The sequence below is a fragment of the Theobroma umbraticum genome, unplaced genomic scaffold (genome assembly GCF_002168275.2).
Source record: "Theobroma umbraticum cultivar Fairchild unplaced genomic scaffold, ASM216827v3 scaffold_95.0, whole genome shotgun sequence".
NCBI lineage: Eukaryota > Viridiplantae > Streptophyta > Magnoliopsida > Malvales > Malvaceae > Theobroma > Theobroma umbraticum.
In genome coordinates, this window is record NW_018397257.1 from 7851581 (window position 1) to 7868332 (window position 16752).

General features: G+C 31.3%; 2 protein-coding genes and 2 non-coding genes across 4 annotated transcripts; 1 reads left to right on the forward strand and 3 right to left on the reverse strand.

Moving 5' to 3' along the window:
• Positions 1–114: 114 nt before the first annotated feature.
• On the reverse strand, positions 115–3644 carry LOC110412815 (trichohyalin-like protein). The gene is made up of 3 exons (XM_021423442.1): positions 2613–3644; positions 2361–2483; positions 115–1743 (listed from the first exon to the last, which is right to left on the reverse strand). Exons 1-3 carry the CDS (start codon positions 3054–3056, stop codon positions 334–336), a joined length of 1977 nt encoding a protein of 658 aa, XP_021279117.1. The 5' UTR covers positions 3057–3644; the 3' UTR covers positions 115–333.
• A 3927-nt stretch (positions 3645–7571) lies between these two features.
• PSAO (photosystem I subunit O) lies at positions 7572–9496 on the reverse strand. Its single transcript, XM_021423073.2, has 4 exons — positions 9265–9496; positions 8877–8949; positions 8611–8790; positions 7572–7848 (listed from the first exon to the last, which is right to left on the reverse strand). The coding sequence occupies exons 1-4, from the start codon at positions 9356–9358 to the stop codon at positions 7758–7760; spliced, it is 438 nt and encodes a 145-aa protein (XP_021278748.1). The 5' UTR covers positions 9359–9496; the 3' UTR covers positions 7572–7757.
• Positions 8255–8326, forward strand: TRNAQ-CUG (transfer RNA glutamine (anticodon CUG)). Its single transcript has one exon. It is a non-coding gene; the product is annotated as a tRNA-Gln (tRNA).
• A 5086-nt stretch (positions 9497–14582) lies between the features above and the next one.
• LOC149527456 (small nucleolar RNA R71) lies at positions 14583–14689 on the reverse strand. The gene has a single exon (XR_016351026.1). It is a non-coding gene; the product is annotated as a small nucleolar RNA R71 (small nucleolar RNA).
• Between the last annotated feature and the right edge of the window lie 2063 nt (positions 14690–16752).

A 16752-nucleotide genomic window follows, 5' to 3' on the forward strand; every position in this document is an offset into this window, starting at 1 on the left:
ATTTTTAGAAGGAACTCATCATATTGTAGACATCAAAGTATTGCATTTACTCCCTACCTCTGAAAATAACATTTTGTTCTACTTAAAAAGGCTCGAAAGATAAGCACTAAGAAGTATTCTGCCAAACTGTGTGTACTCAAAGCACAATTTGTATCCATAAATTATACCAAATTCATACAGCCTAAGAGTCTATTTACAATCTCGCTTTTTGGAGTTTGGCAATTGATCAACATAAACAAATTAGCCAGTGAGAATGTTTGAATTTCAAGAAAATGCAACAAAGCATTAGTCAGATAAGCAAAGAAAAAGTAACCAGAAGAAGTTTCTTCTCTCTTAGCTTGTTGAAGTTCGGCATTCACCTCTTGTGCCAACCAGCTTAGGCTTCAAAACGTCCCCCTTCAACACTGGAGAGCCTGTGCTACTAGGCTCCTGAAAGCACATGGACTGACTCCACTGCCGGGTTGGACTGGAAAAGCTTTGGATGGGTGCAATTTTATTACTTGATAATATGTGATCTCTAAGACTCTTCACTGATCTGTATCTTTTAATTTCATCTTCATAATCCTGTGCCTGAACTTGTGAAGCAAAATTGTATATCTGATCCCTCTCAAACCCATCTAACTTTTCCTGGATTTTAAGGCCAAAATCCCAATCTGTAGAATTTGAACTTCCTCTTTCTAAGCAAACACTTCCCCATGAAATTTTCTCGGAGATAGATTTCTGCCCCTTATTTTCTTTTTCAACAGAAATCCCCTTTGATTCACCTTCAACATCATTTCCACAAGCATAACTCCACTTGTAGCTCCTGTCATTGTTGTCCATATTTAATTCAATGGAGTGAAGATCACTATCAGCTGAGTCATCTGCTTCACACTCTTCTCCATCCGCAACTTCACTTTTTTCCACATCTTTATCTACTGCTTGACAGGATCCAAAGTCAATATTCTTCAAATAAGCTTCAAGCTCTTTGATACTCTGCAGATTTGGAGAACCATCACCATTTTCTTCATTTATTTTGGTTCCTAGGTAGGCCTCAAGTTCATTTCTCAGCTTTTCAACAACTGCATTCTTCTCCTCGAAATGATATTTAGCCTCAGAAAGCTTCATCTGGACTCTCTCCTCTCGTAATACATCAGCAAACTGAAGCATTTCTCTTTCCTTCTCCACCTCTTCCCTTACTTTAGCTGATTCTCTTTTCAGTTCTTCTACCGTGGCTCTATCTTCCCCAATACCTCTTGCCAACTCATCACAAACTTGCTCCAATATTTCTTTTGCCCTCTTCTCACTCTCAAGCTCTTTTGTGGCCTTTGACAGAGATTCCTTTGTATCAGCCAATTCTTTTCCAAGCTTCTTGTTTAATCTCTCTGTTTGCCTCCTGAGTTTCTTCTCTACCTCAAGCTCTTCTGCTATGCATGCTATGGCATCACGAATTCTCTCACGCTCCTTTCTCCTCCAAGCCGCCTTTTCTTCTGCAAAATGCCTCATGAGGTATTCAATTTCATTGTGATTAGATCGTTGCTCTCGGATCAATTGATCAACTTGGATGCGAGCTCTATCAAGCTCAACACGTAGGGCAGAGACAAGGGACATGCTTGATGAATGTTGCTCTTCAAGACCGCAAATCCGATTCAAAACTTTTAGGAGTTCTTTAGAAGTGGCTAGGCCATTACTGACATCCTTTAAACGAGTTCTAATTCCAACTACACATCCAGTATGATTTTTACCTCTAGAATGAGTTTCAATCTGCATTCGTGGCATGAGATCAGTAAAAATATTTTTGCTTACTTTTCCTATTCTCTGTAAAATAAGGATTCAAATAAAAGTATATTGCAGTAAATTATCAAGTACCAAACTAAATAACATTAATCAAAGTAAAACGCATTCTCTCAGACAATGAAAAAGAAGCGAAAACAATATTGATTATCAAAATTCCTTGATCAGTATTTATAGTTATACTATTAACCAAATATACAAACAAATGGACACAAAAATAAAAAAACACAATTAAAAACGTTTGATCTCCAATAAATTATAAAATGCAGATTTTGGAGCACAAAGAAACTGTTGGTTAGCAATTCAAACTTGAGAATATCTAATACAAATACCTTGGTGCAAATTAAAAGGTGGGTATTTCTGTGCAGATGTCACTATCAATGTTTCATTTTAAAGAAAACAACAACAAAGCATGCATTTGCCAAAATATCTTCTGGGAAACTCTCTCAGTTTCCTACTTCATAAGTTCTCATAATTCTTCTTTTCAAAAAAATTTGCTGAAAATGACACCTAACAAGCCCCGACTGAAAGGGGGAAAATGCTGAAATCAAAGCCGAAGAAAATTAATTTTCAAAAATTTTTATCACCTCCATCACACTAGCATTGCCAACAGAGCCCAAGCTCCCCAACTTATAATTAGATACTTGAAGCTTTTGAGAAACAACTGAGGCTCTTCTCCTATGAGATTTGGTTCTGACTCGATCCATCTTCTATAAAATTCAACAACATAACAAAACAAAATCAGCAAAAAACACCAAACTTCCAATAAGATATTTTCATATATATATAAAAATTGTTTTCCGAAACTTCAAAATGAGAAGAAAGCATGAAAATCCCACCTCTGAAATAGGACTATAAGACGGATCAGACAAATTCGGTGGCAAAGTATGAGCCATTTTTGCAACTCTAGGCGCTCTTCTCCTCTTATCTTTCTTCTCCAACTCTTCCTTAGCTTGTGGGGAAGGGATTGTATTAATCTCCCACAAAGTGGCAGCAAGTTTTCTAGCAGAGACTGAGGCTTCTTTGGTTTTGTTAACAGTCTTGGGTGAACCCTTGGTGGGAAATTCAGCACATGGCATTGCTAAAGAAGGTGACTTGGTTGATGCTGATTTCCATGTAGGAACAGGGGTAGTTGATCCTGCTCTTTTTCCCACCAAAATTGCACGCTTGAATCTGTATTTTTGGATCAAAGATGATGATGAAGATGAAGAACAACCTCGTTTCCTAATCTTACATGCCCTTTTACCTTTTACCTCCACGTTTTGGTGTTGTTGCCATGACATTGTAGTTTTCACCTTGTATATTTTTTTGTTCTCATTAGAATATGGCCTCAAAGCTCAAATATGGTGACCCGTTTACAAGACTCTCAAGTATTTTGGCACCAAAAGTTTATATTTTGGATACAATTCTATACAAGAAATAAGGGTAAAGATCTCATTGAAATTTAGAGAAATGAACCAAATTTTGAAGATCTCTCTTCAAAGAATGGAAAGTTTTTTAAATGAGATAGAGAGAGCAAAGTGAGAAAAAGATCGGAAAAGAAATTTGATTTGGTGAGTACCCTCTATCTTTTCTTTTTCGGTAAGTCCCAAACTTGTTGCCTTGAATTCATCAAAGAAAGCAACGAAAGCGACAATCAAAGATTCTGCTTCTTCTTCTTCTGGTTTTCACAGAAGAAAGAAACAGTCTAAAACACTAGAAAAAGAAGATCAAAAAAGCTTTTTCAAGAAGGGGGCAGCTGTCAAAAAAAAGAAGGAATGTCGAAAGATATGAGAGAGAGAGACAGAGAGAGAAAGGGAAGGATTTCGAGCTCTTTGCTTCAAGTGTCGTTGGCTTTGATTCAGAAACATTAAGAGAGAAAGAAAGGAAGAAGGAAGAGAAAGTAAAAAGTAAGAGATTACTAGAGAGTTGGGTTGATTATAAGACTAGAAGGGACGACGTGGTGTACACGTGAGACAGGTTACATTCAATCAGGGACGTGCATGTGTAAATAAACGGTCAGTATCTTGACTCGGTTCTCTGTATTTATTTTGCCTGTCTCTGCCCCCCAAATCTCATTCCCTCTGTTTTCACCATAAATTTTGCTCCTTTACCCGTTTTACTTCTCAAAGTTTTAACTTATTAGCTTCTTTGTTAGTGTCACCTCTCCCATTATGCAATTATTATAGCCTATCTCATCCATCATTCACCAATCTATTCAAAATACACAATTTGCTAAAATATTATCAACAACTATTAATTTGATTATTATTTTTTAATTATTGCTTAAAGAGTTACTTTCACTAGTTAGAGCAATAAGGTATGCATTAAGTTTATATTTAAAATAGTGAATCAAATTTATTATTTAATTTTGAATTAGTGTAATTTTATTGTTGTATTTTTTTAATTTAATGATGAAAAAAAAAATTTGTGGATAAATAACCCAACATTTACAAAATATTTTATATAATTCACATTATTATTTTATTTTATTTAAGTCAGAGCAAACGATATCTCATGGCTGTGCCACGATCCAAAATTTTAATGGTCGAAATAATAGCGTAAAGTATTAGGTAAAAGAAACGGAAGTTGCTTTTGAATGAGAACCTGTTGAGATTTCAAACAACCTAAAAGGCCAATACTATATTGGAAAGGGGAAAAACCAGGAGGGGTTAAAGTGAAAATTTGCCCATAACGCAAGGGGTAGTTTTCAAATAAGGGAATTAGGGAAAAAGTACAGAGTAATAATTGTGGACCATACAATTAGTGGTAGTACATCCCTAACTTTATCAGTCAATCAATCAATCAATTAACCAGTATCTTCCCACAAGCAAAGGAAAGGAAAGGAAAGGAAAACAGAATAAGGGAAAAAAATTTAATGGAAGGTGAGGCCAATGAGGTGGGGAGGGACCCACTAACGGCTCAAATCGCTTGGGATTTTCCTTCCTAGCTGTTTCTCTTGGACTCCAATATATAAAATATATCAAGATGGGGTCCCACTTCTTTTGGCAACGAAGTAAGCCATTCTTATAAAATCCCAAACTTGGGTTAAATCAGCAGGGGTGGTCCATGAATCACCATGGTGTTTGTGATCATAGGACCTTTTCAGGGTGAGTCAGTTGATCTTCCTAAATGGCAGTGGTCCTATCCTTTACCTTTTGGTCATCCATCCCACTTGGAAAAATTTTGGGTCTTGTTCTTGTTCTTTATCACAAGAAAATTTTGACAATTCACGCTTCTGAATAAATCTCACTGGGGAGAATGCGGCCCCCCGTTACCATATCAACGCCATAATATTGGACTGAACCTCCCAATCATGGTGTTGACATTTGCCAGGTTTCGATTGGTTTGAGGCTGGATATGCGATGGTATGCTAGATTGACATGTAACTCATTATCACATGATACTCTTGATTTCTTTTTTCTTTTAATAACCCCCAATGATTTTTTTCCCTAATCAACAAAATACTAATTCAGAAAAACAAAAGATATCATAGGTTGCTAATTGAAAAAAAAAATAATCGTAAGGTGTCTTGTGAACCATATTAATGTAAGTACAGTTAATTATTTTAAGGATGAAGAGTGCTTTGAGACATTTATTTGGATTATTTCTAAATTCATTTTCCTCTGAATAAAAATATATTTAATATTAAATATATTATTTACTTACAGATGACTCTTTTAAAGTAAATTTAAGAAAATGTATGCTAAGGAGGGAATATATCTAGCAATGATCTGTTTGAAATCACTATACATTCTATGTTAAAAATATGTTTATTAAAATCACTATAATTAAAATTTCATATCATAAAAAATAATTTGAAAAGAGAAAATTAAGAAGCTCTTGTCGAAACATAAACGAACTTTAGTATCTTAAAATGGTAATCTTATTGAACTAATAATTTTTTCTTTCTTTTGATTTGTGTGGAGAAGACAATGGTACAATGCATCACCATACGCTCGAAAAAAAAATATAATAATTTGGTTGAAAATAAATAAAATATTATTTGACAATAACATTGCTATGGTTATTATTGCAGTCGTTCCTTACTCAACAAATTGAATCAAGAATTTACTTGCGGTTATAAAGATTTGGAGCAAAATGCATTTAGGTTTGAATTTCATTGCTTCATAATGAAAAATACTATTAATAACGCTGCATGTAACAATGGCAAGAACAACAGCAATAATGACAAAAATTAATGTTTTCTGCATTTGAAAAAATTATTATTACTCAAAAGAGTAATTAGAGATATATATGTATTTACATTAAGTCAAATGCTCGAAAATGTTCCAATCACATTATTGAGTAGCAATAATCGCAAGTTTCTTAAAAGATCACTAATAATAAATATTCAATGAGAAATTATTATATTAAGCTTCTAGTAGAAGAAAACAATTTGTTTCATCAATTGACTTGCTTTAAGGTGCCTCCATGACTACTCTCTGTAAATCCCTATGGTATGCCAATTTAACTTTGTACCTATCCAATGGAATCAAATCAAATGACTCTCAGTACTTGAAAAAGATAATATTACCCCCAACTACTCCTACTTTTAAACATGAGATTATATTCGAAATGTCTCAAATTGGAAGATTAGAATGAAAGATAGAATATATCAAATGAGAGGGTATTAGCTTCAATGCTCCAAATATTGCCCATAGATTGGCAAAAAACATTTGAATGTTGAACATTGTCTGCAGAAGGTTGAAGTAGTGAATTTGAATAATAATAATAATTAACAATAATTAAAAGTACGTAAACAAGTGTGATGATTTAATAATAATTATGATAAGTATCAAGTTTAGATCAAAATCTTAAATTTGAATTGTACGACATATATTTAATGATAAACGACAATACCAAAACTTGAATGCATTGTGTACATATTAATCTAACCGAATAAAATCTCTTGATGTTCAAAAAAGGTTAATAACTGCGCTCAAATTAAAAACTTGGTCGGGACCATGAAACAGTTCGTTTCCTAACGTTGTCAAAGGAGATTGCATTTTTGCATGGCTACAAAAAATAAAATATAAAACTTTGGGTGTCCTTATATAGCTTTTTGAAGGTCCCAATTAATTAAGCTTGAAGTTGCTGCTCATCCTACTTTCCTAACATCAATAAAACTTACACTAACCTCAGCTACTTCTTAACTGTAATATAAGTATATCAACTAAACTTTTGAAAATAGACTTGGGGGAAAAAAGAAGATTGTGCACCCTAAAAGCACCCATGCAAGAAATTTGTATATACGGATGAACCGTGGATGAAACGCAGTGTTTAGATGGAGACTGTCATAAGATGAAAGAGAAGGGGTGAGTGCATAAAGGCTTGTTAAAGAGGGGGTGGCGATGGCGTAAATAGTGCATCCTCTTTCTTTTAATGTTTTTGGTCCAAAGGCTTGTTAACGTAGACAGTGAGGTACAGTTGACACATTTATGTTCAAGCCGTATAGCTGTGTCAAGTGGCCTTTTTATTTGAGGCAAGTCACACTGTTTTCAAGGTCTGCTGGTAGGTTTGGAGTGGTATTCAGGATGGGGTATTCAACGGCCACATTTTACTGATATTTAACCAAAAAAACAGGGCCAAAAAAGGCGATGCTAAGGACGGTCTACAATATAATTTTAAAATCTCTAATATATCAATTAAAACGATAAATATGAATCCAGGAATTAAGTTCGACTTATCTTTGAATTAAATATTTTGACGTCCGAATCCATATTTTAATTTATAACAAAAAAATAAAGGGGAAATCTTTATTAATAAAAGGAAAAAGTGATAACCCTATGTTCTTCCCAAAGTCAAAAGAGCCAGAGTTGTTTTTGTTAGGAGAATCCTTCTTTTTCATTGAAAGGAAATAAAGGAAACGTACATACAAGCAGGATATAGATACAGAATGGAAGAAAGCAAAGAGAATGATACTTTTGAACAAGGAGAAAGGAAAGGGGAGAAAAGGAGTTTAGAGAAAACCGAAACTGATTCATAAACAGATTACATGGAATTTAAAAGTAACCCTCAGACCTTCCCTTGAATCCAATTTGTCCGAAAGTAAGAGTGATGAACAATCCTAGGTGCCATAATACCAGCCACAACCTGGTCATCAAAAGAACAATCATAGTTAAAATTAGACATGGTTAGATTTATTGACCAACAAGACGAGAAAGATCACACACAAGAATATACTTTTCCATAGTTTACACTATTAGGTATTTGTAAAAGAAATTTTGTTTCTCTTTTCGGAACTTGGTCATCTTCATTTTTTCATTTTTGAATATATGTAAGAAGTTTAAAAGGATAGGGAAGAGTGGAGTCTTAGGCTTTAAAAGAGGTAATAATGGATAGGTTAGATTTAAGTTACCTTCTTTTCCTTATTAATAATTATTAAAATTATCAATACATAGATCAAAGGTTCTTGAGAGTTATGGGGTGAATGCTCTAACATTTGGTACCACTGTGACTAAAGCATGAATAGCCTAAATACGAAACATGTGAACAAATAGGTCCCATGGTCTAGTGGTCAGGACATTGGACTCTGAATCCAGTAACCGCAGTTCAAATCTCGGTGGGACCTAATGTTTCATTTTAGTAATTTGCTTCAATGGGCTACATGTTGGGCATCAAAATTCAATGGGCTAGGTATTGACTTTGCATAGCAGAATATGTAACCTGGACCCCAACGTCGGGCATTGAAAATTGGTTGTCTTTTAGATGTTGGGTATTGAATGTTTAATGGGCTAACACAGTGCTGGTGGCGGTAAACAAGCCCAAATATCATTAACGAGAAACCCTCCACAGGTCACCAAAAAATTTTGTAGCTAGAAATTGTGTGATATCATCCTAGTACTTGGTACTTACCAAAACTGGGAAGTAAGAGGAGGAGGTGAAGGGAAGTGAGCGAGCTCAGCTCCAATGCTCTCAAAGAAAAGCCCTGTCAAGCTCTTCCCATTGATTGCTGGTATGCTCGATGGAGCTATCCACCCAATCAGCCCAAATCCTATCACGTTGAAGTCCGTACGCAGCCAGTCTCTCTCAAAGCTTCCATGATTCAATCAGACCCACATTTATCAAAATTAACAAATCATTCAACATTCAATTAGATTATCAAATGATCAAAAACTTACCATGTGAACTTGCCCCCTGAAGCACCAGCCACCCTCAAAGGGTTCCGAGCCTCCGCACGGGATTTCAGGAAGCCTGAAATCATACACCCAGTTATAAATCAACAGCCTCGGGGAAAATGCCTTCTAAAAATGGTCATTCTCACTGGTGTATATAAGTATTTAGTGCTAAATAGAGTTTTTAGACTTGCTTGGCATGACAACTATTGCTTGCACGATCATAGATTAATAATAACTCGAAGCATAATTAGGTCAAAGAGCAAGGTTAAACTTCTCCTTTCCCAAATATAAGATGCTGATCAATTTAAAAACGAACAGGTCATGGTAACAAATTAGACAATTAACTTAATTTTGATAAAAATGTTGGAGTAACGTCTACAAGATGGTGTACCTGAAGAGAGGCATGCTTTCTTTGCTGGGGTTGATAGCAAGGTGGTGCTGCCAAGGCCGACGACGGTTGATGGGCTTGCAAATGTAGCTGCCATTTTCGATGTAATGGTTTAGGGCAAGCGGCAGATCGGTAATGACTGAAAAATGCAAGTAGGGAGGGTTGTGGTGGTGGATGTAAGATTGTGAAGGAGTGGGGTTTAGTTTGCTTGGAATGAGATGAAGATTTTGTGGAAGAGAAAGATTGCATGGGGTGGGTAATTGCTCAATAGTTTTGAGCCACGTTGGAGTTATGTGGATAATGGGCTCCTCCTTGCCTTGTTGGCTCTTCAGTCTCTAAGAGAGAAATGGATTACGCTTTGATATTCCGATCAGCTTTCTTGCCGCGATATATACTTTGCAATATTTTGGCACTTGCTAGATTGGGGCAGTGCTTAAGATTTTTACGTACACTGTCCTTTCATTCATTATTTTCATTCGGCATAAATCTCAGCTTGACTAGAAGAATAATATTGAATCTCGGGTATATAAGATGTTTTAAGGTTATCGTTAAACTTTAAACAAATAACCTAATTATTCTCATGCCTCAATATATTTCAAGGAAGAACAAACATACTGTGAAGAATTGGATGATCATATAGGTACTAATTATTATATACATTAATTTTGGATTGCTACGGTGCACTAGGGATATATATGGTTAAAAGATTTATCAAGTTCTCATACTCATTAATTTTATTAAATTTAGTTTATGTACTCAAAATCGAAATAATTTAATTTTTCTAATTGTAAAAATTACATCAATTTAGTCATTCCTCCTAACGGTATCTAATTTTTTCATTAAAAGATAACGTTTTCGCTGATATCAGTAATGACACCAGCATTGATGTGTCACTTTTTAATGATGTGGCATGCCATGTGACACCAAGTGATGGTGTGGCAATGTCACGTGGCACTATAAGATGACGTGGCATTGACATGTTGACATGTCAGTGCTACATGGTAGATTAAATTTTTTTTTTAAAAAAAAAACTATCACATCATAGGGACTAAAGTGAATAAAAATATATAATACATGGATTAAATTGAATAAAATTGAGATGTAAGGGACTAAATTAAAAAAAATAAAAAATACAAATCTTCAAGTAGATTATTGATATGCTTATTAATAAGCCAAACATTTAAGTATAAAAAATTTATGGTGTTAAAAATATATATAAAATTTTTTTTATTGGATTATTTGATTCTAAAATATGTAAATTAATTTATGTTTACAACAATTAAGTTTGAATTCTCCTTCTATAAAAAAATTTGAAAAAAATTGATATTTGAGGTCAAATTTAGATGAATAACTTGTATTACGTTAAAATAAAATAATATAAAATGACTAAATAATTTTTTTTCTCTATTTATAATGTATAAAAGTTTAAAATTTATTTAACGTAGTTTTTAACTTTAGCTAAAGTCAAATAAGCAAAATATGTTGATTTAGTTTTTGCTTTTAAAAAAATGAAGAACGGAGATATGGAGTTAACGATAATTATAAAAGTAATTTCTCATTTTGACTTGCTTAATTTGGATATGACAAACCTTTTATTACAACTATAGAATCTGAGTTCCACCCTTCCAATTATTTATTTATTTTTTATGTTCTTATTTTGTTTAATATTTTAAGTTATATTTTTTAAGTTGAAATTTTCTATATTAAAAATTGTATTTATGGTAGATAAAGTTAAATATAACTGTAAATATTTGTTCTATCTTATTTTATTAATAAATTTTTTGTAAGTTCAAATTAATAATTTAAATTTAAATTTAGCAGAATTTGATTGTGATATTTGAATTTAAATAAAATCATTTTATAAGAAATTTTGAGTAAATTTAAATAAAAGGTAAATTAGGTAAGAGTTGAATAATTTCAAAAGAATGTATATTTGTAAATTGTGAAAGTTGTAACTAAGTCAATATATTTTGCTAATTTGATAAATAAAAGGTAAATTAGATAACAGTTGAATAATTTCAAAAGAATGTATATTTGTAAATTGTGAAAGTTGTAACTAAGTCAATATATTTTGCTAATTTGATAAATAAAAGGTAAATTAGATAACAGTTGAATAATTTCAAAAGAAATGTATTTGTAAATTGTGAAAGTTGTAACCAAATCAACATATTTAGTCATTTTATATTATTTTATTTTAACATAATACAAATTATTCATCTAAAGTTGACTTTAGGAATGAAATTTTTTTATTTTTTTTATAGAAGGAGAATTCAAACTTACTTTTTGTAAAAAAGATAAATTAATTTATATATTCTGTAATCAAATAATTAAGTAATAAAATATTTATATATATTTTTAACATCATATATTTTTTATATTTAAATATTTAACTTATTAATAAACATATCAATAATCCCTATACTAACCTGTCAGCATATAAGTGTCATGTCAGTATTGCCATGTCATCTGATAGTGCCACGTGCCACGTGGCATTACCATATCATCACTTGGTACCACATGGCATGCTGTGTCATCATCCCAACGCCACATCATCAAAAGTGACATATCAACGTTGATGTTATTGCTGACATCAGTGATGATGCCATCTTTTAAAAAAAATTGAATGCTATTAAGGGGAGGAACTAAATTGACGTAATTTTCAAAATCAAAAAACTAAATTGCTTTGAATTTAAATACAATGACTAAATTAAATAAAATTAAAGAGCACAAGGACTTAGTAGGTCTTTTAACCATATATATATATATACAAAACCTTTCTTTTTAAAATTTGGAATGAGAATGTAAAGATTCAAATATCACTATAATTAAGGCAATCAAATACAAACCCCCCACAATAAACTTCTCAAGTATACTTTGACCCCTCTTATTTTAAAATGTGCTGTTGGTTCTCTCGACTTTTCATTACCATTAGATATTAGTCAACAGTTATTTACAAATATGAAAATATTATGAAATATAACCTAAAAGAAGTAATTATGAAAAAATACTGACATGACACGATTAATCACACGATTAACACGTTTAACATGATTAAATAAAAATATTTATAACTAAATATAATTTTATTATTTAAATTTAAAATAAATAATTATAAAAACAATTATAATAAAAAAATAACAATAACATCAAATATAACAAAAAAAATTAAAATTAAGGTTTGGGCATGGCATAATTACATTATTTTCTTTATCAAATTTAAAAATTTGATTAAAATAATTGTTTAAAATTATTTAAGTAAGGCTCAAATAGTCTTTAACTATTAATTTTTAACAAGTTGATAAAAGTGTCATCTATATACGTTTAAACACAATAACATGATTAAACATGTGTATACGTTTAAACACGATAATATGATTAACATGATTAATTAAACGTGTATAAACGTATTTTAAATGTGTTACTTATGTCTGACACGTTAAGACACGAAAATTTTCTTGTTTTAACATGTTAGGCACGATTAGACATAAAACACGTTAAGGTTAAACCCAAACCTACTTAACCTTGTATTTTTCCGTGTCATATCTAAAACTGCCAAGTATACTCTACAGTGCTAGGAGAATCATGGCTGCGACATTGAGCTGGAAGGGTGCATCATACGAGAGGTCGAAAGCACACCGTCGCAGTGCTACCAAGGCTTATCACGACACCATGGCACCACCCCAATTTTCAAAATTAAAGCTTTGATGAAAAATTGGAAAGTAAGGCCCTTTGCACATATTTAAGAGCTTTGTTTGAGAGCATTCAAAAGAAGAGATGGCTGCAACTTTTCTAGAAAATTAGAGCTAAGAATCTAAGAAGAATTCAAGAGCAATTGAAAGAGATTCGAGATCAACCTGGCTTTGATTTTAGTTTATTTCGCTCTCATGTTATTCTTATTTTCTTGTTTTGAATTCATGCCTAACTTTCTTTGGATAATGTTTTATTTAGATATTATGAACTAATTTGGTTATCTAGGACTATGGTGGATTTCAACATATATTCTAAATGCTTGTTTTTCTATTATTTATCATGAATGGGTATCGTTTTACTTATTTAAATATGTTTTTAATGTCTTAATTACTTGATCAATAATTAATTGACTTGTGAATCTAATTAAAACTAAACAGAAAGATTTTAGTTGAAGTAAGATTTGAATAGTATATGTTCACATTACTTAAGTGATCTAATTTGCAATTCAAGTGGACATATGTCAATTGCCATATACAGCCAAATTATGACACTTGCTTAATGAACTTAATTTGATTGATTCCTATAGACATATAGTGAACTAATTAAGTTAGGTATTTGTACAAGTATCTCAATAGAGACTTATCTATAGCTTTGGATTCTAGGTTAGTAAAACCAACCAAGAAAAATAAATAATAAGAAAAGCTAGTATTAGATAAAGTTTTGAATGAACCCATGATCTTAGGTTTTCAATCTGCTGCTTTTTTCAATAAATGTAATTTTTGTTAGTTAATTTAGTATTTCTTTTAAATTTTTTTTTTGATTAGCTTTTTACTTTTTAGATTCCTTAAATAAGATTAATTTGTTATATAATTTTAGTACTTAGTGAAACTTTAAAAACTAATCTTTGTAAGAACAATAATCTGGGCTTACTATCTATATTACTTCTTCGATATATATACTTACATGTACAAAATTGACAACAAGTTTTTGAAGCCGTCACCAAGGATTTTTGTTTTCTTTATTATTTACTAATATTAAAATTTCACAAATTAGTCTTAATTTAAGCTTTATTTCTTTGTTTTATAGGTGCGTTTAGTCGTTGTTTGAGAAAAGCAAAAAGCTTGGAGATTATCTTTTGTGATTTGGAGATTGAGAGAACGTTTTGAAGACTTCAACGAGAGAATCAATAAGGTTTCGCTCCAATAAATACAATGGTTGATAAATAGCGCGAACAACAAATCCAAGAGCACGTAGGAGCTCAAAAATCATTGCTTAAGGGGTTATATTATCCCGTTGGTGCAAAGAATTCCATTGAGCATTCGAAGGCCAGCTATTCAAGCAAACAATTTCTAGATCAAGTTGGCTATCATTACCATGATTCAAACCTTTGTCCAATTTAAGGACTTCTAAATGATGATCCAAATGACCACATCTCAAACTTCTTAGCAATTTGTGATACATTCAAACACAATGGTGTCACAAATGATGCAATTTGTTTGAGGTTTTTTCCTTTTTCATTGATCGATAAAGTGAAAGCTTGGCTGAATGCATTTCTCACTAGCTCAATAACAACATGGGATGATCTTGCTCAAAAGTTCCTTGCTAAGTTCTTTCTTTCAGCAAAGATAGCGAAAATGAGGAATGATATTACATCATTCATGCAACAAGATCCTGAATCATTATATGAGGCTCGAGAAAGATACAAAGAATTACTTTGGCGTTGTCATCATCATGGTCTTCCTATTGGAATTTGGATCTTAATGGATTGATGTGATTATGTAAAGTATAGATTTTAAAAAATTTCTTTTATAAAGAAAGCAAACACTTCATTACACAAGCGAAAACACATATCATTCTTATTGCAAGTAACATAATCATATCCCAAAAAAAATAAAAATCTATTAAGTAAGAGAAAACATTCCTTTTATTTTGATATTTTTATTTTTGGATACCACCACACCAATGAATAATTTTTTGACTAAACAATTTTAGCACTTAGTCTTCAATAATGCTTTCAACTTAAACCTTAAGTGGATAAGGTGTAGAATGCTAGACTACAAGATGACAATCAATTTTGTCTCTCTTTTCTTCCTAAAATTAATGGCTACTTTTCTTTCAAAAAATTCAGCTAAAAATGGGAGAGAGGAAGAAGGATAAGGCAAAGTTTGGAGAAGGAGGAGGAGGAGAGAAGTGACAGCTGAAACTTTTTCAAAAAAAAAATACATACGTTTTTTTTTTGTCAATCTTTTTTTTTTTATTAAAACTCTTGCCTCAAAGGTTTAATCAAAATCAAACACTTTTCAGTCGATATTGACCATCTATTTAGAGTTATGGAAGCATCAAACATGCTCCATAATTATCAAAATTAAAATTAAAGAATAAATAATTTAATTCTTTAATTATCATTTAGAGTTCTTGATAAAATAAAACTCGTTATTGAATAATAACTCTTATTTTATTATTATCTATTATTATTTTAAAAAATTAATAATAAATAAAAAAGTGACAGTCAAACATAAAATCTCTTTTTATCAACATAGATGTCTAGATTTATTTTGCAAGAATTCTCCTAGCATTTTCTTAATTTAAGACAACTCTAGTATTTAATTAAGACAAAAAATATTTTTCTTATCTTAAATTAAGAAAAACATATTTCTTGTCTAAATTAAGACCAAACATGTTTTCTTATTTAAATTAAGGCAAACATATTAAAGCTGTCATTTTTGCACACAATTTAATTAATTAAATTAAAACCTACATTCCAACTTAAACAAGTTGAATTTTACGAAGCTACGTGGAAAATCTATTTGGTCATAGATATTTCAAGCTTTAATAAGCTTAAAATTATTCTTAATCTCAATAACAATAATTTAAGTTTATTAATCATGAAATCACTCTACTATAGATTCATGGTTGCACTCTTGGATTAACTATAATTATAAGAAACAATTCAATATTTGATATTAGTGTTTAGTTGTCCAATAGAAAACCTTATATTGTGAATCTCATAACCATCTAGTGATAAAAGATAAAATTATCATTTTACCCTTTATGTCAATTTTGTCCTATCAAATTTCATTCAATTAGTGATTCAATACTCTAGATCTAATCTTTTAAGTATCTAGATGTGATGAGTAGCTAATTTATCAATCCATTGGGCTTAAATTAATTATTAATCTTTTTTAAATCGCTAGAAGTTTTTGAAAGACATATTAAGAATTGAGCGTTGGATCGACTTGAAAATTTGCATGAATGGCACGTGACAACTCAAAAATTCAAGAAAGGTTTTTTTATAGAAGTAGTGATAAAAACGTTTCCTATTTATTTAATTAAAGATATTTTGAATATATAAATGTAATAAAAAAATTTATATTTATTGTTAATTAATTTTAAATTAAATATTTATTTTTAAAAGTTCAACATAGTATTAGAGTAGAAATTGTCCCTCTTATTATTATCTCTTTTGAGATGAGCTGTCACCTAATATGTTCGATATCTCCATCCATTGTTTGCTCCTCTGTAGATCCTCATTTGATGATTCATAGTACATGTAAATCTGTGATTCCTACTTATAAGGCAAAATATTAAAATGGTATTGTTAAATTAAAATTTTTTTAAAGTATATAAATAGAATAAAGATCAATCGATTTTAAATTGAATATCTATTTTAAACATTTAACAAGTTTGATGCAAATCTTTGTAAAAAATCTCGTATATTTCATGTTCTAAAATTTCCTTTCCTTAAAACATACCACCATTTTCTTCGGAAGCTCATTGTTTACAAACTTTCTACCGTAGTCA

What these genes read in the sequence shown, in the direction of transcription:
- LOC110412815 (XM_021423442.1), bottom strand. Translation starts at nt 3,056, where the DNA reads ATGTCATGGCAACAACACCAAAACGTGGAGGTAAAAGGTAAAAGGGCA. An exon ending in CTTATAGTCCTATTTCAGAG is followed by an intron (nt 2,484 to 2,612) that starts GTGGGATTTTCA and finishes TGAATTTTATAG; the next exon opens with AAGATGGATCGAGTCAGAAC. An exon ending in GCAATGCTAGTGTGATGGAG is followed by an intron (nt 1,744 to 2,360) that starts GTGATAAAAATT and finishes CCACGAATGCAG; the next exon opens with ATTGAAACTCATTCTAGAGG.
- PSAO (XM_021423073.2), bottom strand. Translation starts at nt 9,358, where the DNA reads ATGGCAGCTACATTTGCAAGCCCATCAACCGTCGTCGGCCTTGGCAGC. An exon ending in TCAGGGGGCAAGTTCACATG is followed by an intron (nt 8,791 to 8,876) that starts GTAAGTTTTTGA and finishes GAATCATGGAAG; the next exon opens with CTTTGAGAGAGACTGGCTGC. An exon ending in CCTCTTACTTCCCAGTTTTG is followed by an intron (nt 7,849 to 8,610) that starts GTAAGTACCAAG and finishes TTTGATGACCAG; the next exon opens with GTTGTGGCTGGTATTATGGC.